Here is a 16,620-nt window from a genome sequence, read left to right as displayed (position 1 = left end):
TAGTAGGTCAGACGATAATGACATGATGAGACATGCCACTGACAAATGGAGTTCAGATATCAGCACAGGACCAGGAACTTAGGCCCGTAAGCTCCAAGTGTCTTAGGGTAGATGTGCTGATCTAGGATCAGGCCCAACCTGCCCATATAATCTAATTCACTATGACCTGACTTGCAGAACTGTTCGTAGAAATGAACTTACATGATGAGTGCTTTTAGAATATGGGTCCTAATTCTGTGCACCTGTTCCTAATTCATAACCTACTGCATGATGAAGGTCAAAGAGACCAAGGACGAAAGACCTGATTCAAAACACTGCCTGATGTATCCCGGTCTTACAGTCATTCATTCAATAATTCAACGCTGAACTTTCATATCAGTGGCTTAGACGAAGAGAATGGGGTGTCAGTTCGGAGGGTCTGGAGAGATGTGGGGGGGGGGGGAGTTGGGGGGGGTGGGAAGGGGAGGAACCCCATGGGGCAGGATGCCAATTAGCAGCTCTGTTTGAACGATACCCAGTGCTACCTCAGTGTTAGCCATCAGCTCTGATTAAAGCACTTGGACAGACAGACCTGGCCTGGGAGCTCTTCTCTCACTGCGCTGAGTGTTTATTGGATGGAGATGAACACGGACGATGGGTCTGGGTCAGAGTACTAATCATTTGGTATGCATGAAATAGCAGGGCAGCCATCGAAGACTTCCCTTCATTTCGGGTTTCTGTCTCTCTCTATGTCTCTCTCTCCTTATTACATCCAGCCCATCTATCTGTACTCTAGATGTCTCTCCATCTCCTCTCAACCCAGCTAGTCTTTCTCCCTTGTACCCCGCCCCCACTTCCAATCTTAAATGTAGATATGAGCTCATTTTCTGTCAATTTTCTTTGTTAAAAGCCCTCTAATTGGGCTAATTGCAGTGTGTTAGGAAGGAGGCAGGACACTCCAGTGACTATCATTTTAATAGGAGAGCTGGAGTGGGGGTGGGGTGGGGGGGGGGGTGCCTTTAGGGTGGCAGGAGGAGGAGGGGAAGAGGGGGAGGAGAGCCGTGGAAGGGAAAATCCGTCCTCAAAACTCTTATGAAAATCCTTCATTGTCCATGGTAGGGTTATGCGTTCGCAGTAACAACAGGCTTACAGACGCTCACAGTAGCAGGTGGCTAGGTTATAAAGAGATATACACTACGGTTTGATATTTGCCCATGAATTAAATGTAATGTGCTGCGGCAGATTCAATTTCAAGTTGTTATTAATCATATTACGTAGAGTCTGTGAAATGTGACCCAGTGTAGTTCTATAGTCCACTACAGGAGTGCTTTACATAGTGAATCGGGTGCCGTTTCCAGACCCAGAGTTCTGCGGATGACAGTCGGCACTCAGGTCCAGAAACAGATAGAGGTTGTTTACCTTTGAACTCTGCGCCACCAGGGCTGATGTGCATCCTCTTCTGACACTCGCCACAGCTCATTAGGAAACGGGTCACTGCCTCCCTGGGCAAGAAGGCATACGTCTCCGCAATCTGAGAGAGAAAAGGACAGAATGACATCACTATAAGAACCATGGCTGACAAAAATACTTCTGTTCAAACAAGAAACACCAGGGAGAAGAAACCGGACAAAGAAACAGGAAGAGTATTCTAGAAGCGATGAAACCGTCTTCCATAATACTGTACACATTACTAAGAAATGAACACGATCCAAACACACACTGGTGCTTCAGAGGGTGGTGGAACACATCCACAGGGCCAAACCAGCCAACCAGGACCTCTACACCAGGCTCTGAACATGTTTTAAGACTCCAGGCACCCAGGTCATACACTATTCTCCATACTGTCCCATGTCAAGCAGTACAGATTCTATTTCAAGGCCATAAGACGGTGAAACCTGAACGCAAATGATACCTGGACTATCTGCGCATGCCGCACACACACACGCACACACTTTATTATCTATCTATGATTAGCATAACCACATGAAAATTGCAGTGTGTGCCTTGAGAATGTATTCAGACCACTTCACTTTCATTTTTTTGGGTTGTAGAATAAGTTCAATTTAAATGTATTATATTACATTTTGTGACATCAATCCACACACATCGTCCGGGTAGATCCTCTCAAGCTGTGTAAGATTTGATTGATGGAAAGCATTGAACTGCCATCTTCAGGTTTCCTCACAGATTTTCAATGGGGTTCAGAAATAAACAGGACAGCTTGAATATTGAGACCGGAGGATTTATTTTCCAGTTTCTTGCAGTAAATGGTGGCAATATGTTTTTTTTTTTTTCCCAAAATAAATATGCATCCACACGTGGTACAAAATGAATAATTTCAACCGGTAAGACTGTGGCTCATAACAAGTAATGGCAAACCTACCACTGCCTCAGCCTAGACATTTTCCAGGACTATAATCAGCAAACCAAGCACCACACAAACAAGAGTGGATTTGTTTTCCCCGCTAACTGATCACGGCCTGAGGGTGAATAAACAGGCCAGAGAAAAGACAACAGTTAACAAGCAACAGGTGCATTTGAGTGTTCTCTTCCCTACTCACGCAACAGGCCGGAATTCCCCATGATCCTCTTCCCTCACATCCCAATTATTTTCAATTATTTGGCGCAAATTCCTAAAAACGTGTTTTGGCTTTCTCAGTTGGGGGTATTTGTGTTTGTGTGTGTGGTTTTGCGCTTTTCAGTTGTGTATTGCCTGAGCAGGGAAAGAGTCAGATTGAGGCTTTTTGTAATATCTTCATCCTTCACAACACAAACAACATTGTCTTGGCCCGTTTCCACTGGGGGTGACTGGTGACCAAGATATGTCAGGGACTTCCACTCAGTCTGTTAGGCTGTCTATCTCTCCTGTCTCAACATTTCACCCTGAGGAGAAGTGTTTGTGTGTGTGTAGAGAAAAACTGTTGTGCCGTCTAGTCTATGAATAAAACTGAGACTAATGTCAGTCACAGCCATTGGTGACATTTTGTCTCTTTGTAATTTGACATGGTGGCCTGGTGGCACTAGATTATGTCTAGGATAACACTACTGACCTCAACTCTACTGACCCCAACCAACAGTGACCTCGACCCCACTGACCCCAACCAACAGTAACCACCATACAGTACAGGCCAGCATGGAAGTCTGACACCACGCACCATCTGCATATCATCACTGTGAGTCAGGGCATCGGTTTAAAAAACTGAAAGGATTTCACAGTGAAGACAAAGAGACTGAAAGGGAGGTATGTTTGAGAGAGAGACAGAGAGAGAGCGACAGAGAGATTTGTATTTTTTTATCTTTCTTTAATAAGACATCTACATTACATTAAGAAATCCTCACCACACCCCCAGCACACACACAACCCAACCCACATAAAAACACATGGTGTGCTGCTACACCTCCTACACAAACATCTTACACCACACACAAATACATACCTCAAACCCCAATCACAACTGGACCTCAAAGCCCCCTTGTCCAACCACACAGACAGCCCCGCCAAGTCCCCAAACCTCCTCAAATAGTTCAATACTGTCAATAAGTTTGTAAAATTCTAACTCGACACTAAGGTGTGCAGAGATCATCCCCATAAATAACAACACCGGGTCCGTAACCCCCTGACCCCCCGACCCGGTTCCTCGTCAACCAAACAGACAACTTAGCCTGGGCAAACAAGAAATTCTACAAAACACATTTGCTCTTCTCCTCCCTCAAATCACAAACATCTCCAAAAATAAAACAATTCCCCAACCTCACACACACAGATTCCAACAATGACATCAACCTAGCACATTCAGAGAATACATGTTGAGAGAGAGACAGAGAGAGAGACAGAGAGAGACAGAGAGAGAGAGACAGACTACCCAAAACAGTCAAATCCTCCTCCTCCTCTCGTCCTCCTGTTCCACCTAATGCCGGTCCTCCCGCCCTTGGAGTCTATTTCATATTGTTACCTTTCCTTAACTCCATCTCTTCTGTCATTCTGTCCTCCCCCTCTCCCCTTCTCGATCTCAAACTGGCACCCTCAACCCCCCCCCCCCCCCCCCTTGGGCTTATATCAGGGCCTGGCTGGGATTGGCAGCAAAAGAACACAGGCAGACTGGCCGTCTCTCCTTGAGGCTCCAACAAACAGCCATCCTAGCCAGGAGGGTGCTGGTGGTGACATGAGGAGTGGAGGAGGGAGGCGGTTGGGGGGGCACAGCAGCAGCTCCACACGGATGGGCTGACTCTGCGTGAAGACTGGCTAGTTATCGACCTCCATTGTCTTCCCAGCCTTCAGAGGAGTTCAACAAGGGGGCCCATTTGGTATACAGTGGACCGAGACCTCCCAGGACCACCGTGCATGGGTCTACAAAGGGCCTGTGGCGACGGGTCGGCCCTGGGCCACAAGCTTCACTCTGTCAGTCTGTTCCGGAGAATGACAAGGACACAGACGGAGAGCACTGTGAGCATAAGACAGAGCCTGTCATGTGGGTCTTGTGTCTGCGCTTGTTTCTGAGTGTGTGTGTGTGCGTGCGTATGTGCGCGCATGTCATACCCGTTCCATGACCCACTGTGTTTAAAGTACCATGGCAGCGTGCTGAATAAATCTAGAGGGCAGTAAACAAGCAGCGACAACAGGGGAACTACATTACAGTCACAGTTCTGTTCACGACCTATTAAAGTCATACAGACGTTCAGCCATTCTCGTCACTGATTTCATTGAAAGGAAATCCCCAAACCTAAGTGAATGTGCGTTCCAGTACTGAGGGAAAGATGCAGTTACCATATTCAACCAGAAGAGGGCAATGTTAGCAATTGAGACTGCAAATACTGTCTTAAAGCAACACATTTACTTAATTACCTGGAGGAAAATGGGGATATATTTCTATCATAATGTTTCATAATAAGTCAATGAGTGACAAACAAACAACACACGTGTTGAGCAAATGCAGAATGCAACTTTTAAATACATATCAGAAACTGTAGCTACATATTGTCCATATGAGTTCACAATAATCCCCCCAGAAATGAGGAATCATTAACAAAAATAAATGTGGTTAACACATCACATCTCGCAAGTAAGTTTCTAGAAACACAAGTTGTCAAACATGTTTTTGGAAATATATTACAGCATTGGACACCACACATCACTTTTGTGAGTTCATGGATCAGTATGTACAGATACAACAACACAGGACCCTCATTAGGACTTTGCATCACAGCAAAAGGTAATAGTGACTTCTTACCAAAAAAAAATCTACGAGTAAGTAGTGACTCACCGAAAAATACAGTAAAGAACAATGTTTTTAATTAGACCATTTTTAGACTTGTAAATGGCTTGTTCTTGCTAAATAGGATTGATCATGGTTGAAAAATTACCTTGGGGAAGTTTTTAATGTTAATTGCTCAAAATAATTCAATATTATATGTTTTTGTTTGACTAAATAAACTGTTCACTTGGCAATTTGGACTGACACCACCAACTAGTTAGTTGCACATCAGCCAGAACTAAGATCATTTTGGATAGCTGAGTTTCCAGTCAAAAACCCATTTGGACCAACAGATGAAATTATATATCTATTCAGACCCTCCCTTGCTTTAGGCCAGGGGTGTCCACACAGTTCCACGGAGGGCCGAGTGTCTGCAGGTTTTTGTTTTTTTTCTATAAATTGGTTCCCAGTTCAGACCTAAACAACCAGGTGAGGGTAGAAACTAACCAATTACTAACCTACTTTGTCAATCAAGTACAAGGTGAGAGCAAAAACCTGCAGCCAAACCCCCATCATTGCCTTTGTGAACTTACGCTTGCAATGTTCGTTTGTATCGTCTTCTTCCTAGCACTGTTTCTTGGCAATTTCTTGCATGGCATAGCCTTAATTTCTCAGAACAAGAATTGACTGGTGAGTTTCAGAAGAAAGTTCTTTGTTTCTGGCCATTTTTTGCCTGTAATTGAACCCCCAATTGCTGATGTTCCAGAAACTTTACTAGTCTAAAGAAGGTCAATTGAATCGCTTCTTTAATTAGAATAAAAGTTTTCAAATGCACTATCATTATTTCAAAAGTGTTTTCTAATGATCAGTTAGCCTTTTAAAATGTCAGCAAACACAAAGTGGACTAGCAAACAACATGCCACTGGAACACAGGAGTGATGGTTTCTGATAATGGGCCTCTGTATGCCTATGTAGATATTTCCAGCTACAATAGTCATTTACAACATTAACAATGTCTACACTGTATTTCTGATCAATTTGATGTCATTTTAATGGACAAAAAATTGCTTTTCTTTCCAAAACAAGGAGATTCTGTTTTCCTTCCTTCCTGTTATAATAAAACATGCTTTCATCATGCTTTCAAAAGACTGTGCAGGCCTTCAAGTATATTAGCATCTTTCAGTCTCTGTAACTCAGCACGTGGGTCAAATTCAGGCCCATTTTAACTACGACTACAGTCACTGCTGTGGCTGGGTCTGCTGGCATTGGGTAGGTAAAAAAGCCTTGGATGAGTAAGCCTCGTTTAAGCCAGAAAAGCCCACAGGGGCAGCTTGATGTACAGGAACACCTCCTGGACAGGACGTTGGTCTGTCATAAGGCCATACCCCCAACTGATGTTAATGCTGAGGGCCATGACGTCCAATGTCATGGCCCTCGATGGCAGACAGTTGGATACCTCCACAGGGCCACTGACTGCTGCAAATGGTACAGCCACTGTAGCTAATAGTAGCCACAGCCGTACTGTAGGATGACTACAGACACTCGTTTTGCTGTAGTGGAGGTCTAATTGACAGCAAACGCATGAACATAAACGGTTTTCCATCTTTCAAAAAGAGATTCCTATCCTGTAAGCAATGTTAATTAATAAGGGTACCTGAAACCCGTTTCAACACACAAGTATGGGCATGCATACAAGCTGTTTGTATTTAAAAGTTGTATTCTGTGGCCCAGTACTGATGTACAACCTTCTCCCCACATAGGTATCATACTGTCCTTTAGCAGATGTGAAATCTCTGCATTTGAATTAAAGCTAGGAATGACAGATAGTTTTGTCCAGGTGTGTTTCCTTTGCACTGCAGTCATCACCTTTCATCTAAATATAACTAGACATCTGGCCTTCATGGACTGTGGCTATGTTCAGAAAGAGAAACACTGAATAGTTGTCAGGCAGATACTGAGAAATATTTCTTTCCATTGATCACAAGGTCAATCTGACAAGGGGATCTAATATACTTCCCAGCGCCTTTAATAAGAAGTGAGAAAAGTACTTTCACACAAACAAAATAAATCAAATCTCAGGAAGTGACAATTTCTTAGGGAGACTTCAGTAAAAATATTGACAGGAATTGTGTTAACTGATTCTAGTTCATTTTCTAAAATGATTGTGTTTCTCTGACTGAACTGTAATTGAATGTTTCTGAAAACGTAGAGAGAAACAGGTCACAAAACAGGAATGAATACAAAAGACCAAAAGAGGAACAGAGAACAAAGTATTTAAGCAGTTTGGCACAAGGAGATGTGCTATTTGGCAAACCTACCATGGTTTAGGCATGATATAGCACAGAATGTCTGGGTCCGGTCTTTAGCCGTGGTACATTGGCCAAATACAACAACCGCCCAGAAGCGCTTTATTGCTATTATAAACCAATTGCCAATGCAACTAGAACAGTAAAACATAATTGCAATACCATTTACCGAAGCTATTAACAAATCAGAATTCAACCCCCCAAACAAACATACGAAATTATCAATATAGATTGTACAATAGAAAAACAGGGAGGGAGGAGAGGAACAGTAGGCTAAGATGAAGAGATACTTGCAGGAGAAAGTCTAAAGGTCACTAGAAGAAGATGAAGGGAAATAGAGAGAGAAAGATTGAGGCTTCGAGTGGCACAACATTCTGAGCCACTATATTTGTAGTGTCAAGCTGTCCACCACAGAAGAGTGAGAGACGAGGTTAAGGAGGAAGTGAGTTAGACAGGTAAAGAGAGAGATGGATGATGAATCTCAAATGGGCCCCTCCTTAACCCCTCTCCATCCTCAGCTCTTCAACTGCACGTTCATGTGTACCTCCACCATTTGCACAAGTGTCTAAAAGCAAGGGAGGAATACTATCAAAGGTGTAGGGGCTAATTAGACCGTCCAATGGCCACTTCCAGCAAGTGTGCCTCGATGCAGCCTCCGCTAGTGAATCCCAAGGCACAGTAGTCTAATTTTTCAGCTTGCAAAATGGCACGAAAAAGGGAAGGAGGCAGCAAGGCAGAGGGCCAGATATTGAGAAAAGGAGAAGGAGGTGAGGTAGAGACATAAAGAGTGAGGGACAGAGGAGGAAATGAGGTAGAGGTAAAAAGATAAAGGATGCCTTCTCACCGCTTTGTAGGTCTTCTTCTGCCCAGCGTGTTTGGGTGCTTTTCCGGGGTCCGCACTGATCTCTACGTGCATGGCATAGATGATGTCAAAGAAGTCTTCCACCACTGCAACCCTTTTCAGAGAGGAGTCTGGCCCAGAGCCGCCGTCCACACACTGGAGTAGACCAGGAGAAGAGGACAGGTACTTTAGCCGGTGATTAGAATAAGGCATAGAGCACCAGAGTTACCACGCCAACACACACTTACATAATACATGAAAAGCAGCACAGTCACAAAACCCCAACACAGCATACGAGCCCCAACACAGCATACGAGCCCCAACACAGCATACGAGCCCCAACACAGCATACGAGCCCCAACACAGCATACGAGCCCCAACACAGTATACGAGCCCCAACATAGCATACGAGCCCCAACACAGTATACGAGCCCCAACACAGCATACGAGCCCCAACACAGCATACGAGCCCCAACACAGCATACGAGCCCCAACAGGTAAACAAACTATTCGAGACATTCAATTTGGTCTTTGAGAACCCTTATTTTCTACCCCAAACTATCAAATCTCCTACTAACAAGACTCAAATTATATTTTTTTTTATATGAGACTATTAACTGCGAGAATGACGGTGGGGGTAATTCAGTAGTTATATGTGGTGACTTTCAGACGTACACAAACACGACAGAACCTAGCAGAGAGGACATTTCTGTCCCGCTTTGATTCTCTCAGGACGCGAGAGGAAAAGTGGCGCTGTCCTTCCAGGAAGTGCTGGGTCTTCCCCAAAGACGGTACGGAGAGTGACGCCCCCATCATTTGTTATCTGGACGAAACACAAAATGTCCTCCCCGCCAGAGGAACAGACGTTGGCTTCACAACGCACGCCCCACAGACAGGCAGACAGACAGGCAGACAGGCAGGCAGACAGACAGACAGACAGGCAGACAGACAGGCAGACAGACAGACAGACAGGCAGGCAGACAGGCAGACAGACAGGCAGACGCTGCATGCGTGTAGATGCAAGTGACACGGGTCAACAGAACGAGGGTAGCGGAACCACCCAGAACCGCACTAATGGAGTGGTGGCGCAAAAAGGGTCAGTACACTGGTCAAGTTGAGCCCCGCCTTTGAACGCTCACCTGCTGAAAGGACCAATTGATTTTGCTCATCACAGGGACCCTCCTTAACCTACAAGGAGGTCCCTTTTCAAGTCACTCTACTTCAAAATGGTGAATCTCCTCAAAAGTCCTGCCCATGCTAAAAAAGGCCTTTTGCCACTAAAGTCCCCTGTCATTTTCTATGGGAGAGCTGTGTGTGCGGTGGGGGAGGGAAAGTGGGGGGGTTGAGGGGGTAAGGGGATACCTTCCATGAGGGTGCGCACGCACACGCACACCAACACAAACACAACCATACGTAGACAGACACACACACACACACACACACACACACACACACACAACTACACAGAAGGTGTCCGCGGAAAACAGCAGGTGGTGCACTAAATGCACTTTAAATCATCAGAAAGAAAACAAGGCTCTCTGAAGTGTTTCACTGCTTTTCTATGGTTGTTGGTTTCTTTCACTGGCTGTCGAATCATTGTATTTTCCCTCTGGCTAAAGTGTGCTCAACAAACTGAAAATAAATATAAAAATAATAAAATAAAATCACAGGAAGGGAGGTGAGGCGGGATCTTTGATTCATTGTTTAGAATACTTAAAATGATCCCAGGCAGTAGAACTCCAGCTGAAGATAATATGTCATTTCTACTCTCCGGCGTAGAAAATGGGAAGTGAATGTAGGAGGGAGGTACCCACACTATAGTGTTATAAATGGATTTCAGAGCTAAGAACATTTTATTCTATATAATCATTTCATCAGATTCTGTGGTCATGCTGACATCCTTACAATACCTGGATCCATCATGTTCCGTTGCCTGTTTTGACACTAATCCTGCTCCGAGCTCCAAGTGCAAAGAGCAGCACAAAACACAAACAGGTCCGTTCTGATAATGGGAAGGGGAAACCCCTTTCTAGTTCCCACCCGTGTTCTGCTCACCGTAAGGCAAACCCTGCTGCCATGACAACCAGAGTGCCGACCTCTCGGGCAGGTGTGCGGGGCAGCAGGTCATGTGACACGTCCTACAGCTAGTAAAACTTGAATTTCAACAACAAGCCCAAAGAGCGGTACGTGACAGATTCACACATTATCCAAAACAGCCCCCACACACATACACACAACGCTACGTCTGTCTCATTTGTCTTATTTCGTCCCCGTCCCCCACATCTCACTCTCCCCCCTCTCTCTCGTCCTACTGCGTGTCCACAGCTGCCTTTGTCAAATTCTCTAGTGTCTTTTTGTTGGTCTCAATCCAGTTCAGGTATACTCTTCTATGTACTCTTCTAAGTATATCTTCTGAGTATATTCCTCTAAGTATATGTTTGGCAATGGTATTTTAATAATTCGATTCAAATAAATGGAGTGGCACATGATGTACAGTTGTCAGTGAGGTAAGATGAACAATGAGCAAAGAACAGGCATGAGGAGTAACCAGGGCGAAATGTATGTTGCACAAGTTACTATTAGTAGCAAATGTCAAGACAGCATTTACCTAAAAGTAACTTAGAAGTTGGTACCAATGAGTCTGGCTTTGAGTGTGAAGGGAGGCACAATTACCCAAGGTTTAAAGGTCACAGTGATGAGTATTGTAGGGGGCAGAGGTTACAAAGCGGATGGAAGACTGGTAAAATACTTCTAACAAATCTATAGACTATGTTGCCGAGGATTGGCAAGATGGTCCTTTTTACAAGTGTGTACTTAAGAAGCATGTGTGAACGATGCTTTACTGTGGAACTACTTTTGACTGCAGGTGGACAATGTGGGTATTGAATGAGAGTGAGCAGTCAAGCCAAATTCCCAAAAGAAGTGTAGAGGTCAGTGAAGGCATGTTGGATGTTTTTAAAGATATGTTAAAGGTTGGAGAGCACAGTGTTTATTGAGGGGCCAGTTCAATACAGGATCATATCGTTGACACAAATCTGGACGAGAGAGTTACTAGAAACACGTTCAATGTCATTAATGTAAACAGAGAGAAAAATCAGCCTGTAGAGGTCCCTGTAGAGGTCCCTGTAGAGGTTCCTGTAGAGGGGACAGCAGACCTTCTGATTCTACACATTGGTCAGATAAATAATTTCCAAACCAGGCTAGAAAGTCCCCTGAAAACCTACTGTAAGTTTTGGAGTCTATATTAATAAGGTTAACGGAGTCAAAGGTTTCTTCAAATCATTAAAGGCAGCGTACTGCACAGTACCGCTTTCATTTGATTATTATTATATAAACACCACACTGTGTTGGGTTATGCGGTGTTGTCTTGTTTTGTTGGATGTCTTGTGGTTTACTGTTCTGTTGCAATGTGTTGTTTCGTATTGTGTCGTGTTGCTGGGCTTGGATATCTTGTTCCCTGGCTTTGGCTTTGTGTGATGAGAGGTGTGTGTTTGAGTCTGTGAGTCAGAGGCTGACAGAACATGGACTTCAAACATGATGCTTACAAACAGTCATGTGAAAAAGTACACCCTGTGGAAACTTGTCATTTTCAAACATTTTGGATACAGATATTTTAGCTACATTTCAACCATATTCACTGATAAAGGTAACCCAGTTTAAGAAATCATACAAACACTATTGATGCCCATGAGTCTTGCGAGAGGTTACAAAGCCATTTCCATGCAGTTCAAAGTAAATAATTCCACTGTTCAACAAATCATATACAAATGGTGAGAAGTCCAGACAACAGGCAATCTACATAGCACAGGTCGTCCCAAGACCTGATGGAAAGTTTCTCATAAGTCTCTAAGAACCCCAGGGTGACATCAAGGCTTCTCTTGCTGCAATCAGTGTCGGGGTGCATGATGCAACTGTCAGAAAAAGACTGTACATACTTGGCCTACATGGGAGGTCAGGAAAGCATAAGTCTCTGCTCTCAAAAAACAATATCAAGGCATGACTGACATTTGCCAGATGACTCAAAGGTGCAGTTGTAAGTTCTGTACAGTTGTGAATGTATAACTGCCAAGTCTATTCTTTCAGCGTCATTTGCTAAATTAGGTAACCTTTATCTGTCAACCCTGTGGCAGTAAAGAATGCATGTCCATACGTCCAAATACTATCCAAAAAAGGAAACTTTTTCACATAACTGTATGTTAAGGGCGAAGCAGCAAAGCAGGTACTGCACCATGTCAGTGGACAAAGGCAGCCTAACAAGGTATTACCTGGGAAAGGTTTTACCAGGACAAGGTGTAACCTGGACAAGGTGTAACCTGGGAAAGGTGTAACCTGGGAAAGGTGTAAGCTGGGAAAGGTGTAAGCTGGGAAAGGTGTAAGCTGTGGCACTAGCTGACCATGCATAAGGAAAGTGTTGACATATTCAGTCTCCTTTAATTGTATTTTTTTCAATTTGTGGCAACAAAGGAAGTATTTAAATGTGTGTGTAGTAATGGGGAGTAGAGTTGTCCTTATCACGGTTTAAAACAGTAATCCCTGGACACACCTTAACAGGTGTAACAGTCAAGAAGACCAACACCCCTCCTTCTCCTCTCCGAGTACAACCCACCCTTCATCCGCACACTTCTCCCTTCCCCCGAAACGAACTGCCCCCCCCCCGAACTCAACTCTCATGAGCAGCAGGTAATAAGGGTTGCCATGACAGCACAGAGCAGCGTGCAGAGCACAGGGAGCCGAATGCTTCTAAAGCGCTAGTTCACTTCCCATCAGATGTAGTGATTTACAAACACTTGGGGAAAAATTATGATGATGACGAAGATGTCATTTCTCAACAGGTAGAGACGTATGGTTGTCGGATGTTGACTACTCTCCCATAGAAAACCAGAGGGTCGACAGCCTCATTCATTGGGATACAGCAGAAAACGGATTGAATCAGGGAGAGACAACCCAGACCTGTCCAATAACAAATGCTAATTCCTGCTTTCGGTCGCAAATCATTTTGCCCCGATGTGTCATAATGAATGCGTCCCTGCTGCAGAGCTGCGTGCCGTGCCACCGTGCCAGCTGCAGCCCTCTATGCCCTTTACAGGGACGTTGGAGCAACGCACTGACCCACACCACTATACCTCCAGGAGATGACCACTAGGAGGGGACACGTGGGCCCACTGCTCACGCCGCCCCCCCCACCCCCTCCCCCTTACGGTTACAGGGCACATCAGCGGCCCGGGACGATAGTGTGTGCGACAGCAGAATCCGCTGTGTATGTGGGGCACGGGCAGGGGAGGCGGGGGGGCACCTTAAGGCATAGCAGATAGGACAGGACAGCGCCACCCCCCCTCCCCTCCCCTCCCCACACTCGCGCACACACACACACACACACACACACACACACAGTGATGGGGTCAAAGTCACACCACAGGGAGAGAGAACAGAGAGGAGGACAGAGGCTGCGGGCTGGGGGGGAGGGGGGGGGGGCGCTGCCCTGCCTAATGCGTGCCACACACCGCTGAACAAACAAACGCTGCGCACGCGCATGGGAACGTACGGGGCTCAGGCCGTACCCGGCCATGCATGCCTGCAGAAATGCGCGGAAACACAGAGCGCAGCAGGGTGTTACGGTGGGAGTGTCCGGAGATCTGAGGGATGGCATCCATATCCACTGAGGGATGCAGTGGCCAGCACACACGCCCGCACAATGTGACGCTGTGTGGCGTTGATACTGGGCCCTGACCAGACAGACTGGGACAGGAACATCGACAGGGCAAAACTAACTGCAGAGAATAGAGACCCCGGTCCTGTTTCCGACCAACACACAGCGCCAGGCCTCACAGCTGTTTATCTACCCATCCCTAATTCCCTCAGTCTCTCAGTGCCTCCTCCATCCCTCCCTCCCTCCTCTCTCAGTCCCTGTCGCCGACGCTCCCTCCCCTTTCTCACCTACTGACGCCCCCCCCCTCCTCCCTGACCCCCACACTGCCAGGTCTGAATCCTCTCCAACGGTACAGAATAATTGCAGCATTCCACCCCCCATCTCTCTCTCCCCTGTCTCTCCTTCCTGCCTTCCTCTCTCACTCCCTTCAACTCCCTGTCCCGTTCCAAACAGCCCAGTTGCTAGGAAACATGAGGGGTCGATTCAGTAAACGGCTGCCTGCCCCTGGCCCTCCCATCTCCTCCTCTTCGGTGGGAGGCTCAGAATGGAGGGATGAAGGAGGAGGCTGCCCAGCCCCTGCAGATGGGAGTGTGTCCAGCCGTGGGGGTGAGCAGACGCAGCCAACCTGCATCACATCCAGGACATACACACAGGCACGCTCGCAAAGATGCTCATCAAGAGCACATACACACTCTATAGACAGACCAATGATCTCACACACACACACACAGACACACACACACACACACAGAACCATGATCTCCCACACACACACACACACACACACACAGACCCTTGATCTCACACACACACACACAGACCCATGATCTCACACACACACACACACACACACACACAGACCCATGATCTCACACACACACACACACACACACAGACCCATGATCTCACACACACACACACACACACACAGACCCATGATCTCCCACACACACACACACACACACACACACACCCTTGATCTCACACACACACACACAGACCCATGATCTCACACACACACACACACACACACAGACCCATGATCTCTCACACACACACACACACACACAGACCCATGATCTCACACACACACACACACACACACACAGACCCATGATCTCACACACACACACACACACACACACACACAGACCCATGATCTCACACACACACACACACACACAGACCCATGATCTCACACACACACACACACACACACAGACCCATGATCTCACACACACACACACACACACACACACACACAGACCCATGATCTCCCACACACACACACACACACACACACACAGACCCTTGATCTCACACACACACACACAGACCCATGATCTCACACACACACACACACACACAGACCCATGATCTCACACACACACACACACACACACACACAGACCCATGATCTCACACACACACACACACACACACACACACACACACACAGACCCATGATCTCACACACACACACACACACACACACAGACCCATGATCTCACACACACACACACACACACACACACACAGACCCATGAGCTTGCATTCACACACACACACACACACACACACACACAACAGTAGGGTTGCACGATGTTGGAAATAACTGACATTGAGATATTTTGTTTTCCTGCGATATATATTGCAATATGAAAAAACAGGATGTCTTCAGAATGAGCTTTGTCTATCAACCTGACAGTCTGTATCCTTCTTTCTTCCCTAACCCCATCCTCTACAATTAAAATGTATGAAACATATGAACATTTTTATATTTCAGAACAGGTTGCTAGGTAATAATATGTAACAGTAATAGTATAGCAATAGCAACCGTAGTAAAATAGAATGCGCTATTGGGGATAACTTACCAACTGCATGTCAACCAAGTGCAGCAATGAACCATGTTTAAAATAATAATAATAATAAACTGTGTATACAATAACCCATAAATCTGAGTAAATTACCTTATATCAGACAGATATAATGCTAGTTTTCCATTTGAAAAAAATATACAGTGGGGAGAACAAGTATTTGATACAGTGACAATTTTGCAGGTTTTCCCCACTTACAAAGCATGTAGAAGTCTGTCATTTTTTATCACTCACTTCAACTGTGAGTGATGGAATCTAAAACAAAAATCCAGAAAATCACATGGTATGATTTTTAAGTAATTAATTTGCATTTTATTGCATGACATTAGTATTTGATACATCAGAAGAGCAGGGCTTAATATTTGGTACAGAAACCTTTGTTTGCAATTACAGAGATCATACGTTTCCTGTAGTACGTGACCAGGTTTGCAAACACTGCAGGAGGGATTTCGGCCCACTCCTCCATTCAGACCTTCTCCAGATCCTTCAGGTTTCGGGGCTGTCGCTGGGCAATACGGATTTTCTATTGTGTTCAGGTCTGGAGACTGGCAAGGCCACTCCAGGACCTTGAGATGCTTCTTACGGAGCCACTCCTTAGTTGCCCTGGCTGTGTGTTTCGGGTCGTCTTCAATGCTCTTACTGAGGGAAGGAGGTTGTTGGCCAAGATCTCATGATACATGGCCCCATCTATCCTCCCCTCAATATGGTGCAGTCGTCCTGTCCCCTTTGCAGAAAAGCATCCCCAAAGAATGATGTTTCCACCTCCATGCTTCACGGT

At 45.6% G+C, this 16,620-nt stretch overlaps 1 protein-coding gene across 2 annotated transcripts in view; it reads right to left on the bottom strand.

Annotated features, from left to right (window-relative positions):
* nol4lb (nucleolar protein 4-like b) overlaps window positions 1–16,620 on the bottom strand; it is a 94,996-nt gene that overhangs the window by 56,777 nt on the left and 21,599 nt on the right. For both annotated transcript variants that reach the window (XM_020052034.2, XM_010875727.4), the window contains exons 2-3: window positions 8,322–8,474; window positions 1,399–1,510 (exon numbers count right to left, since the gene is read on the bottom strand). In XM_020052034.2, coding sequence (XP_019907593.1) covers window positions 1,399–1,510; window positions 8,322–8,474 — 265 coding nt within the window. The remainder of the gene's footprint in view (window positions 1–1,398; window positions 1,511–8,321; window positions 8,475–16,620) is intronic.

Source organism: Esox lucius, chromosome 12 (assembly GCF_011004845.1).
Source record: "Esox lucius isolate fEsoLuc1 chromosome 12, fEsoLuc1.pri, whole genome shotgun sequence".
Classification (NCBI taxonomy): Eukaryota; Metazoa; Chordata; class Actinopteri; order Esociformes; family Esocidae; genus Esox; species Esox lucius.
Note: the sequence above shows the minus strand (reverse complement) of the source record. Positions and strands in the feature narration are given on the sequence as shown.